At 46.1% G+C, this 12,806-nt stretch overlaps 1 protein-coding gene across 2 annotated transcripts; it reads right to left on the reverse strand.

Moving 5' to 3' along the window:
* Positions 1 to 11,235: 11,235 nt before the first annotated feature.
* Positions 11,236 to 12,318, reverse strand: LOC136452428 (uncharacterized). 2 transcript variants are annotated; one of them, XM_066453040.1, is made up of 4 exons: positions 12,110 to 12,318; positions 11,855 to 12,003; positions 11,672 to 11,757; positions 11,236 to 11,523 (listed from the first exon to the last, which is right to left on the reverse strand). In XM_066453040.1, the coding sequence occupies exons 1-3, from the start codon at positions 12,269 to 12,271 to the stop codon at positions 11,715 to 11,717; spliced, it is 354 nt and encodes a 117-aa protein (XP_066309137.1). In that variant the 5' UTR covers positions 12,272 to 12,318; the 3' UTR covers positions 11,236 to 11,523; positions 11,672 to 11,714. The 2 variants fall into 2 exon arrangements, with proteins under 2 accessions (XP_066309137.1, XP_066309136.1); XM_066453039.1 differs by having other exon boundaries at positions 11,839 to 12,003.
* Between the last annotated feature and the right edge of the window lie 488 nt (positions 12,319 to 12,806).

A 12,806-nucleotide genomic window follows, 5' to 3' on the forward strand; every position in this document is an offset into this window, starting at 1 on the left:
CTACTTGCAAGGCAAAATAAATATAATTAGTGCACCCTTCGGATTGGTAGCCAGTGCACCATAGAACCTCTCTTATTCATCTCTGATCCACAACCTGAACAAAGCAGCAAAAATTAATAATATTGAACATACCATTCCTTTAGTTAACAAGCCAAAAGTGGCCTATACATAGATAGAATGAAAACAATTACCTACCTAAACAAAGACTGTCGTGACAACGAAATACATGAAATGCACCTTTACTGCTCTGCTAAAGACTCCATGAACAAGAAAACATAAGGAAGATGGTAAGGCATGTTCATACGGAAACGTCCTCTTAATCTACAAAAGCGGATGACACGGGCATGGATGACATGAACCTTTCTGCGGTCCATGTCATATGCAATCAATGTTCTATCCTTCCCAACAAGAAAAATGAAATTTCATTCTAGGTAAATTGTAATCACTCTATACTTCTCATCACAAAGCTCAGAACCAACTTTAACATTCATGTGTTCAAATAGTTCCTCCGTGTCCACAACATGCTTCAAACTCCAGTTATCAGTACCATAGTCTTCAAGTATCCACACTAAAAGCCAAGACCTATTGCAAAAATTAGCATATCATACACACAGGTGACCCTGAGCTTGATGGATGGACATTTCAACACCACCTGGTTTACGAATTGTCCTCCATGTCTTTTCCACCATATCCACAGCAACTATCGCAGAGTACCCAACCATATACATAAAACCATTAAGAAAAACACTTCTCGATATTGAACGTAGAACAATACAACCCTTGCCCCATTCAAATTCCTTAAAGATCCATGGTGTAGTTTTAGATGAGTAGATCTCTACACCTACGCACGCACACTCCACCTTAACAAATTCAATCACATGGAAGTGCGAGGACATTGGGTCAAAACCTAAATGAGCCTGACCAACAGAACGCATGCTACATGGTAGTACATGCCATTTGTAGATCACCGGATTACAGACAGCATAGCGACGTACTCCATTAGGCTCCGCACACCAGCAAAGGATGAGGCCGCTGCAACAATCTAAGACTAGAACTTTTTAAGGGGGAAGGACAAGAAGGACAAGGAGGGTCGTTCATCGGTGATGCTGGTGAAGTGGCGATTGCCCTTCCACCAGCTGCCATAGAAGAAGCCGACGACAGTCTGTAAAACCTTTTATGTTGATAGGAGTCGATGATGACGCGCTTCTAGGAGCGACAGACACGCTTGCAGCAGCACAAAGATTGAGTGGGGAGGTAGCGAAAGATGTCGTCAAGCACATCGTCTAAGAGGTTGTCCACTATGTTCCTCATGTTGGGGGGCTCCTTCATCTAGAAGGACACCACCAGCCAAAGAGATGAGGCCACCCTGCCATGGAATTGCATCAATAAACATTAGTAAGGAGATGAGTTTCAAGGAGAAGGGACGGCGATGCAAGTAAGGCCTTATTACACTTGCCTTTGGATCTAGCAACAGTGAGCACGAGTGGCGACGCCGGTGACAGCAGCAGCTCATTCGCTGGTGGATCTGTGTGGGCAATCCGACGATGTGCACTGGCGTGGAGCAAGAGCTGAGCAGTGCTGATGAGTAGGAGCAGCAATGACGAATAGCAGCAATGAGGAAAAGAAAAACTATGTGTGTGGGGGGAGGGCGGGCGGCGGCGGGGTGGGGGTGCAGGGGGTGGGGGGTTTACGGGGGGATGTTGGAGTAGGGGTTGCTTGCTCTCTGTGTAAGTTTTACGGCACACGGGAATCGAACTTTCATCAGTTCCATGCGGGAGGGTTTAAACACGAGATTACAAATTTTGCAACTAAGCAGCGGTGAATGCATAGTACCATCACTAGCGGCTAGGTCCTATTACCACCTGGAGACATGTGTATGATACGGTGATGAACACTAATGCACACAATCTTAATGTTTGGCATTTAAACAAAGTGAAACTGTGCACTTAGAAAACTAAGAAAAGCACAATTCTAATACTCAGATTGAAAGAAGCTAACTTGAGTTCGATGGTGAATAATAAGGCACACAGATTTACATTGAAAGAAAGCCAAAACATGCACTTAGAAAACATAAGGAAAGCACAATGCCAATACTCTCGGATTGAAAGGAATCCAACTTAAGTTCCATACATTCATACCGAATAAGTAGGTGGACACTACCAAGCTAACGAGCATGCCGAAATCTAAAATGCAGATACTAATTAGGCCAACACTATGCAAAAGTAAAAAGGCATTCATATGTACATCATTGGTTGTATAATTACTCATTTTCCATGTAGATCCTAGTCGACCTCCATGGGATCATTGTGAATCTCCATAAGATACTGCACATCGTTGTGGACCTCCACGGGATCATTGTCAATCTCCATGTCATCCTGAGCCTTGACCACTACAATCCTGTCAACATCCATTGGTTCACTTTTATTTAGCTCATCGACTTTGTTCACAAAGTAATAACTCAGTGAACCAATACTGAGGACAATAAGGCTCACAAGCTGCACTTCACGGATATACAAGGCCACAAACTCCAGAACGAGAAGATGCATTTTCATCTGTAGATCCAACAAAATTACTGTAGCTAGGTTGGAGGTGAAGGAGCAGAGAGCACGAGAGAGCAATACAAAGGAATATAGAATCCGGTGAAGGAGCAGATCCAGTACAATTACCTTAGATCTGGATGGAGTAAAAAAGTAGGGACGACATGCTGAAGATTTATGCGCTGGCGAGGTTGGAGGTGAAGGAGCAGTGAGCACGCGAGAGGCTGCCTTTCGTCCAATGCTAGCAGGGTGAAGCAGAGCAAAGGAGTAGAGTGGGGAATGGATGGGAGGAAGGTGTGGTAAGACCGTAGAAGAGTGTATATACAGTTCAATAAATTGGTTGCCCCTGTACCAGGGCCTAGTGTCCAGGGAAGTAGGATGCCTCCAACACATCAATTGATACTTAGATCTACTATCATTTATAGTTCAATAAATTAAACACCTAGTTAATCACCTTATATTTAGTTCCACAATAGTTGTATAAAAGTGACATATTGCAGTCTAACACATCAATTGATACTTGGATCTACTATCATTTATAGTTCATGAAATTGAACATCTTGTTAATTACTTTGTATTTAGTTCAACAATAGTTGTACAAAAGTGATAGATTTCAGCCCAATACATAAATTGATACTTGAATCTACTACGGTGAACTAAGCAACTTGCCAATGAACATACCAAGAACTAAGGTTAGTACAAAATAGGTGAAACTAGAACAGGAAGCATATTTGTTTCTCAAAGGTATAAAATCTTCCATCATCTTCATTGGAGCCCAGGCCATTTTTTCAATCTGTGGCATAATTTCTTCCTCCTCTTGCAGATGTTCTTCATTTGTTGTAACATTGCCCTCCGCCTTTAGCTCCCAAATCTTATTACATAAATCCAAAATCAAAGTCATCAAAAATTTTCTATATTGGGGATCATGCCACTTAAAGAACCTACAATCTAAGTCAGGCTAGAAAAAACTAAATTACCATAAGTATAGCGGGATTTTAGCATTTGCATTGCGAAAACAGAATGAACAAGAAAGAAATCGAGTTACATTATTTGCTTTGCAGCATCTGTGGTATCGACGTCCTGGGTTTCCATCACTCAACGAAATCCACCGAGGTGTCTTCAAGCCGTCGAGACACAAAAGTGGTGGCTGGTATGCGTAGGGGTGGTTCTCGACACGACACGGGATAGGCGGCCCCCTCCCATTGTATCCTCCTCCGCTGGAAGCCGGTGTTCTTCTCACGATGGTGCCCTAGGAGGATGCCGACCACTAGGAGGAGTTGGAGCTAGATGCAGCCATGGAGTAGTCAGGGTTCAAAGTGTTGCACACTCTGAGTGAAGAGGTCGGCCCAGGTCTTTTGTCTACGCTTTTGCCTCTCGCCGAGGCACCAAAACATCCTTCAAAACCCTCGCACTCCTGCCAAGATGAAATGTTGTGTCACCATCGGTTTAGGGTACTATCCGCCTGTAGAAGAAGGCATGTTTTGGATCCTCGGTGCTTACATAGAGGTGTACACATGGACCACAATCAAGACCAACTGATTCAATTAATAGTTCAACTGCAGTAATAGTTCAACAATTATGCAGTACTCATACATACTAATCCAGAGGTTTCATCAGTACATATAAACTTCATTAACATAAAAGTTTCACAAATTCTAAGACTTAATGTCGGATGGGTAGGCAGTTGCTAAGGTACTCAATTGGTTGATGTGGTCTCAAAAGTCGGAGGTAGTGAACCATAGCGAAGATGATAGCATCTCCATCCATGGACACATTGTATCTATAAAGTATGTTTACTTCCTGTCTAGTCCTGCAAAGCACAAAAATCTCTCCACAAAACAGGGTCTTGAACGATTCTTGTCAAATTTTGTGGTCTGACAAGGTGACGAACAGCGGCTTCAACAATCAACATTTGGTCTGGGTGAATGCTCCATCCCTAAGTAGCAAACAACATCATTTGGGGTCCTGGTGCCACCCCTAGCTGCCAAAATGCAAGATTGCTCGCATTGAAATGACTTCTTTCGAAGTAAGACATCTGTTACAATGAAGAAATTCCTAATATGAACAAAACTGATACCGAACCCAAAACCAATTGGAACCAAATGCAAACAGGCGGGGTGACTGAATCCATCTAACCTTCATGGGGCGTTGTCCACGACAACAATGCAAGGTGCTCGAGGCAGGGCAAGTACAAAGCGATGGGTCAAAATGAAGATGAAGCAACGGGTGGAGAGAATAAAGATGAAGCAACAACGGGTGGGGGGGGGGACTAATTCGTATTGGGATTTTTTAGTTGGTTTAACCGCCGCCAAAGCGCCAACAGGACCCAAAGAGAGTTGGGAATGGGGCGGGTGCTTCTAGGTTTGTTGCCAAACGGACGGTCCAGATTGATCGGCAGCGAGAACAGACAACACAAGATAAGTTAAACAATGTCCGTATTAAGCCGACCATTGCCACGCTAATCCAACGCTATAATACGGCGATTGTCGGCGGTTAAACTGCTTTTAGATGCTCTGTAAACAACCGCAACCGTGCATGACAGTTTTTTCCCTTTTCATTCACAAATATACAGAAAAATTAAAAAACATTCGTCGAGAGATCAAATCCATACACTGGCATTTGGAAGTAGTATTGAAAAGAACTTGCTTTGCATTGCATATAAAAAAGTGTCATTGAAGAGATCAAATCCACGTGAATAGAATTTTTTTCATTGATTGATTATATATATCTAACATATAGATACAATTTGGATGAGTATATGATTGTACTCGTCCGGAAGCACAATAACTAACCTAAACTATTAAAACTACTTATACTAATTATAAACTACTTAATCCTCGCTCGCTTGGGAGAAGATGAGGCGAGGCGAAGTCGGATTCGGAGTCATCGGAGTCGTCGTCGTCTTCGGCGTCGGCGTCGTCCTCATCCTCGCCCTCTTCCTCCTCCTCCTCCGGGTCCTCCTTCTTGGAGCTCCACGGAGGACTATAATCAGACATCCCGTCGTCGGAGGAGACGTTCTCCTCGGAGGAGTGGTGGAAAGGCAATTCATCCTCGTTGGATGACAGGCTATTTGGAAACTTGATGGGTCTGTTCGACATTTTCTTATAGATTGAAAGAGAAGGGGATGATGAATAAACAAGAGGGGTCGTTTCAGAGGGCACCGGGTCTGAAGGATATGTAGAGCAATGGGCACGTGGCTCTTAGGCTTCAGGCGGCGGAAGTAATGGTGATTTGACGGCCTTAGAAGTTGAGGCAATTCAACACTCATGCTGAATTTACCGTTGGTTGACCAAACGCTACTTTAGGGCCGACGGGCAAAATGTGTATCCCAGTCAGCCCGGCTTTTCATGGGACGAATGAAATGCAACCCCAATACCACTGTCGCATCTATCGTTAACCCGACGGTGGTAGAAGTTTGAACTATCGGTTTTAGTCCTAGGAGGCCTCGCTATCGTTCCAACCGACAGTGTAAGTATCACACCGTCGCTTCTATCGCTATGGCAGTGAAAGTGGCGACAGTGATAAATCAATATGTAGTAGTGATGGGACCCATTCTCCCGAGAACCCAGTGGCTCAAGGAAGACCTAACCTTCGCCCCCCGATTTGTCGGCTCGAGCGTGTGACACCAAGGATGTTAAGCGTATGGTAAGTAGTGGGTTCGCAACTTAAGAAAACACTGCAATGATTTTTATGTGCTCTATTGCTAAATTCTTACATGTGACGCTGAATGACTCAAACTTAACAATTAAGATTAGACTCAATTCTCAACTAAACCAGATAGATTCCCTGCGCGTTGCTGCGGGAATTTAAGAAGTATTTTTTTATGAATGTTAAATGAACGAAGCCAAAAAAATATGAAATTGAATATAGCTAATGCTCGGTAAATTTCATTTCGATAATAATAATATGTAAGAGTTAATGATTAATGTAAACCTTATGACAAAAAAAAGTGCATGAAAGCTTGTCAAATAAAAGTGCTTGGATGGCCAGTTGTCAAATCTTAGGAATATTTTGCAAAAACGAAACAATGGAAAAAAAAAGAATAGCAGAATCTAGATGGTAATAGTGCGCTTACCTGCAAAGCTATAACTGTTAAAGAGATGGACAGATTATTGATATTCAAATCTGGAATTGGTAAATAGTTCAGGGGTTGATTGTTTAAACATCTGCCAAAAGCACCATTTATTTTCCATTCCACAATGTGCAACCATGATGCCGTATATTCACTTTTATTAGTTTGGAGCATGACAGGAGGCAATCTATTCTCGGACACCAAAAGGTCACATAATAATTAGAAGAATAGGATTTGATTACACTATCAGTACAGAGGCAAAAAAGGTGTCTCTGAAACAGTAACTTTAATATACATCTACCTCAAATCGTTACAGGGAAAGGGAGTCTTCCAGTGATGAGTATATGATCGTGGAATTTCTCTGAAGCGTTTTTCATAGAACACTAAGAATTCATCATGTTGTCATTTGAACTTAGCACAGTAACTGGACATCTAGGTAACATGTACATGAGAGAGGGAGGATTGTACTTAAGCATTCTAAGTACCACACCGTTCGAAATGTTGATGCGCTTTGAAGGAAATCGAATCGAAAGGAAGGAAAGACCACACCATGCAAGTAAATGAAGGTGAGAAGGAAATACAATAGCTTAATCACAACGATAGATAACATCTCCACATAGAAGTAAATCCAATCCAAAAACTAATTGAAGTGTATGTGGAGCGGCCAGGGATCGGAACCACACATGCACAGGCAATTTTGGCAGCCTTGCACTCAATTGCTCCATCAATCTGGTAGTGAATCATCTAAACATAAAGAAAGGGAAAGGAAAAAAAAAGGAGAAAAGATTGCATACATGGGTGACCACAGCAACACAAACAATACAGTACATGGGAGACGGGGCAAACTCGAAGGCACAACTACGGTTAGAAACAAACGGAGGCAGCAATGCTGAAGGGCCATGAACCGAAGGAGGCTGTAGGGGTGCCTGCACTCAAATTGCGTGAGGCACGATTGAACTGAAGTCTTACCAATGAAAAATCACTTATAGTAGCTGCATCTATCTAGCCGCTTGAAACACTCTCCTAAATGAGAAAATATGCTTATATATACATGGAAGAAGGAAGGGAAAAGGGTATTGTCTGTTCGTTTGCTCCAATGGAAACTCATGATCTGGTGCATTGAAAGGGATTGGATCTTGGGCCGTGGAAGTGCAGGGCGGTTCTCCAATTCCATCGTGAGTGGAGGAAGGCGGACAGACCGGCGGCTGGTGTTCCAATTCGTGGGTACGACTTGTCATCAGGAACGGCAAGATGAAATCGATTGATGATGATCTGACGGATCATAAGGTGATCACTGTGGGATTAAATAGACTTTGTAGTGGGGGTTTGCTTTATAAGAGATAGTGACTTGGTGGGGCCTTGAGATGATGTGACTTCAGATTATTGTAGTGGGGTTTTGCTTTATAAGAGTTATAGATATGGTCAAACTCAGTATTAAATACTCCCTTCATTCCTTAATATAAGCCATATAGTTTTTAGCACCAATATTAACGCACGGCTTGGGGAAGAATGTGAGACCGAGGAAAAAAGGAAAAAACCAGGCCATCTTCTCTCTCCCAATCAGATTGCTTCCTAAATCTAAGGGATTGGTTGGGGCATGTGCTATGTATGGTGGGAAGGTTTCCAAACTAATCGGCGTGGGAGCTGATACGTACCTATATTTTGGAATTTTTTTTAGAAATCTATATGGCTTATATTAAGGAACGGAGGGAGTGTTACTTTTATGTCAAAAGTGTGACAAAAATTCAAATTTGGTGTAAATTAAACTGAACATCAATTAATGGGTATAAAGAAAGTAATGAAGCCGTGGAGAGTAAGTTTTGATAAACCTAATGTATTTTTCCTATAATAAAGGCCAAAAAATGAATCTCTCTTCGTGTCTTTTGTTTTTAGCTTTGGTCAACTTTGATTGCATTTTTCAGCGGATTTTGGTCAACTACGGTACAGCCGAGTCGACATAGGCAGGCGTTTCGCCGTCAGCCGTGATTGAATGAATGATGATGAGATTCCGGGAGCTTTCTTTCCTTCTGCGTGGCATGGTGGGATTGGGATGGGAGGAATGGGGGGCGAACGAAGAAGGGCGATCGGGGAAAGGCACGCGGAGCCAATCTTGGTGGCCGGCCATATTATCAGTGAGATTCTGGTGTGGTGTGTGTGTGTCGGCAGATTTCATAGCGTGGGCGCCGGGCGCGGCACAGGAGGCGTACGCGGCGGCAGTTCTGGTGGCTGGAGCCCGTAGACCGCCGCCCGTCAGGAACACACGATCGGACCGACGATCCTCCTCAATCTCTCAAGCGCGTGTGACCAAAGATCCCTATGAGTCAATCAGCACAGGACGCTCACAGAAAGAGTGGCGCAGTAGGCCCCGGCCCCAAGCAACCATGCGCTCGCAACTTTCCTCGTTGTCGTCCCTGCCTGCAGAGCTCGCGGGGTCCGCCCCGGCCCGCCCCACCGCCTACAGGAAATGTCCCATGCATGCTCCATCTCCTGCTCGTGTGCGTTCCCGGCCGTTCGCCGTCGGCGTGACGACTGGGGCGAGCCACCATCAGCCTCGTGTCTCACGCGTGCGTCGCGTACGCGTGTTCGTGGCTCATTGATTGAAACGGGAAATTAACAAAGGGACAGACGGACGATGCGCCGCGTGCGTGCATCTGCGTCCTAGTGGCACTCACTGCTTAACAGCGACTCCCACCGGAGCTGGCCGCCCAGAGTGCAGGCGCAGCGAGGGTGCGGCCTCCAAAAACTCCACAGCCCAAAGGGGTCGCGACGGCCGGGCCGACCGGCCGGGGCGAGCCATCGCGCGCGTCTCGGATGGCTTGGGGAAGCAAGCCCGGGCGGAAGGATAGCCGTCCGTCCATAGCGCGAAGTTGACCACGCGCGGAACGAGCAGAGCAGAGAAACCACCAGACATGCCGGTGCCCGGTGGGCCGGACTGCCGGAGTGGGATTCCGGTGTCCCTGCCACCCAACCCAACGATTCCTCCTCCTCCTCATCTAAAGTCCAAAGGGGGACCGTTCCATGTCTTATTCCCTTCCGGCGAGCCCCTTTTTTTTTTCCGGCGTAGCAACATGCAACTTCTCCTCCGTGAAAGCACAAGGGAAGAAGGAAGGGACAGCACAGCCACGGAGTGCCGGTGAGCGACCAGACCTGACGGCATCGGCATCGAACGAGCGGCAGCTACTGCTTGAATTCAAGATACGACTCAGACGACATCACGATCTACACACACGGCGTGCATCTTGGGTTTGGGTGGGCTGATTTTATTCTTGCAATTATTGGTGTGTTCCTCTCCAGGTTTGGACACAAGGAGTCAAGGAGACAGACGTCCCTTTCTTTTCTTGTTGTACATCGTCGTCCCTCCGTTTTCATCAAATTAGTTCGTAGCCCCGGAGAGACGACGATGTACCAACCAATGTTCCTAACATGCTTGAGCTTATTGGGTTCACAGGGCAAGTAGACCACAAAGAAGAAAACAAGAGCTTTCTGCAACTGCAAACCACATATCTTTCAGAGTATATCTGCAAACCACATGGCAAACCTTTTGTTCCAGATAAGCTGCACACATTGGATATTTGGATGGCATCTTTCTGGTTGCAATTTTTTGAATTTGAAGCTTCACGGGGAACACATGATACTTCAGGGTGGAAGATATTTGATCTTGAGCCATACACACTTGGCAGATACAAAGAACAGTTGACCAACAGATTTCCTGTACCTTGTAATCGTATTCAGTTATCATTGCAACCGCTCACAAAATAGGCCAAGTTGAAGCAAACAGCAAAAAGGTGGTTACGATGAACAATCTGAGCCATAATTTTTGGACGTCACGTCACTGATTGGCATGCAGTCAACTGCAATACTTGCACTATAGAAACCCCCTGTTGCTCAACTTCTGAAACTCCTTCAGGCTGAGGAATGCGAGCATTAGCAGAATTAGATTGGAGTGCACATGATGGCACAATTTTTCTATTGCATCAATTGCACCTTCAGAGAAGGACCAAAACATCAATGTCAGTGATGTCAGATAGTTATACAAGTGTGAACATCTATACCCCTTTGCTGAATGGAACACGAGGCAGTGAAACTGCACTAGGAAAAATGGGAGAGGAAAGGTTCTAACGTCATGTTGTTACCACAACAGAATATCATAGCCGTGTGAGGTCATGTCATGGTCTGCAGGCCACAATATATCGTCGATTCATGGTGTCTGCAATATATCGTCGATTCATGGGTTCATATGCTCTCAGGGGCTCTTCATGTGAAGTGCAAGAAGGCACGTTTAAGACATGACATTCGTAGGGCATCTAGGTTTGTACATCTTGAAGACGGAATGGCTCTATTAATTCTCTCTGTGGACACTAGACACCATCCTTCAAGCTATTCTTGCACGATGACGAATACGTCGTCTGTACAAATTCTAAGAATAAGTCTGAAAAGAAGGCATAAGGCTACTATCGGTGTTAGTTGTATAGCCCAGCATCTTTCATTTTCCTTCAACATGACAGGTCCTTAAGAATACAGACATCAGACTCGTATTAATTGGCCAGATCACTCCGACAGAGACACGTTCCGACTATTCTAAGAGCGAGTAGAAAAAAGAAGATAGTTAGCAGTCTTCAGTTTCAGTTCAGGCAAAACAAACCATTGCTATGTGGTTAGGATGAAAATGGCCAAGAAGATACATACTACAGAAATGCAATGAACTATCTCATAAACTAACAGATAGGAGAAATTGAGCAAATGACTTGCCACCATGATCTTGGCTTGTACGCATGGCCCACAATGAGCTTCATTACAACCATAGATACATCTTTCACCAAACAACTGAAATCTGTACTTCTGGCACATAAGGGTGTACAAGCATGTCACTTCCATTTCACCCGTTGATCTCTCATTTTGAATAGGAACAGCACCCTGCAGAAATCATTCAATTCAACAATCCATCAAGCACACTCCCAACAGCAAGAAGAACAGCTTCGTTTCCCTGTGTTCAATGGCTAACGTTCAACTGTGACTCTTAATATCAACTCCCCAACAATCATCTACCATAGTGAAAACTAACCGTGCGAGGAAAGTTCATCGATCAAGGTAAGCACATTGCTTCTTCAAGCATAACCATTTCCCAGGCAGTTCAAGCAACGCTGCACCCTGATAAATAAAACAGGAAAAAAATCAGCAAACATCCATATCATAAGTCCATAATCACAGGAACTTAGCAGCAGTAGCGACGGCGGAGGTGGGTAACCGGGTCCCATCGCAGGTAGGGCAGAGGCACGGGTTGACGAACACCGGGTCGTGCATCGGAGACCACTCGACGGTGGCGCTGCCCCTGCAGAGCCTGCACGCGTAGGTGCCCTTCCCCTCGCAGGCGCCGCACGGCATGGCGTACTTCCTCTGACGAAGCGCAGGACACTAGAGTCAATCGCGGCGCGGAGCAGGACGACAGCAGAAACCGAAAGGGTTCGCGCTTCGGAGGGTGGGGAACGGGGCGAGCGCGCACCTGGTTGGCGTCGGAGAGGGCGCGGAGGGAGCGGAAAGCTACGGAGGAGGCGGCGGAGAGGACGAGGAATCCTCCGCCGAAGTATGCTGCCAGCCGCCCCACCGACTGCAGCTGCCGCCGGACCCGGTCGCCGGGGCCTCGCCCTCCGCCTCGAAGTTCCATGCGCAGCGACTATGCAGTGGTGGGGTGGGGCGACATGTTATCTAGCTGGCCTTGCTTAGACCGACTTCAACAATAAGACCTAAATACAACACCTATTACTTTTTAGTCCGGTACAGTGAAAAAAAGTCACCACCCAAAAGTGAGCCTCTTCAATAGACCGCAAACGCAAAAGCCCCCAAATCCGCCAGCAAGCTCCTCCTCCTGGCCGCCGAGCCGAAGGTCGCCGCCTCCGCGTCCGCCGCCTCGGCCCGCACCAACCCCACGCCACGCTGCTCACCACCACCGTCGTCACCGTCCTCCGCCTCAGCCTGCACCAGATCCGCCGCCCCGTGGCCCTCCCCACCGCCGAGCCGGAGGTCGCCGCCTCGTCCGTCCAGGACCGCGCCAAGGACATCCTCGTTGTCGTCCCTAGCCTCCTCTTCGGCCTCGGTTGCGGAGCCCTCACCGCTGCATCCATGTACCTCGTCTGGTCGCTCCTCGCCTCCACACGCGCTCCTCCTCCAACACCGGCGGCGGGCGCGGGCGAGCTCCGCCC

This window comes from Miscanthus floridulus, chromosome 5 (assembly GCF_019320115.1).
Source record: "Miscanthus floridulus cultivar M001 chromosome 5, ASM1932011v1, whole genome shotgun sequence".
In the NCBI taxonomy this organism is placed as follows: Eukaryota; Viridiplantae; Streptophyta; class Magnoliopsida; order Poales; family Poaceae; genus Miscanthus; species Miscanthus floridulus.

Excerpts from the sequence above, each read along its gene's own strand:
- LOC136452428 (XM_066453039.1), bottom strand. The coding sequence starts at position 12,271 with ATGGAACTTCGAGGCGGAGGGCGAGGCCCCGGCGACCGGGTCCGGCGG. Across the intron at positions 12,004-12,109 it reads CCCTCTCCGACGCCAACCAG|AGGAAGTACGCCATGCCGTG; the intron begins GTGCGCGCTCGC and ends GCGCTTCGTCAG. Across the intron at positions 11,758-11,838 it reads CCCGGTTACCCACCTCCGCC|GGTGCAGCGTTGCTTGAACT; the intron begins GTCGCTACTGCT and ends TTTATTTATCAG.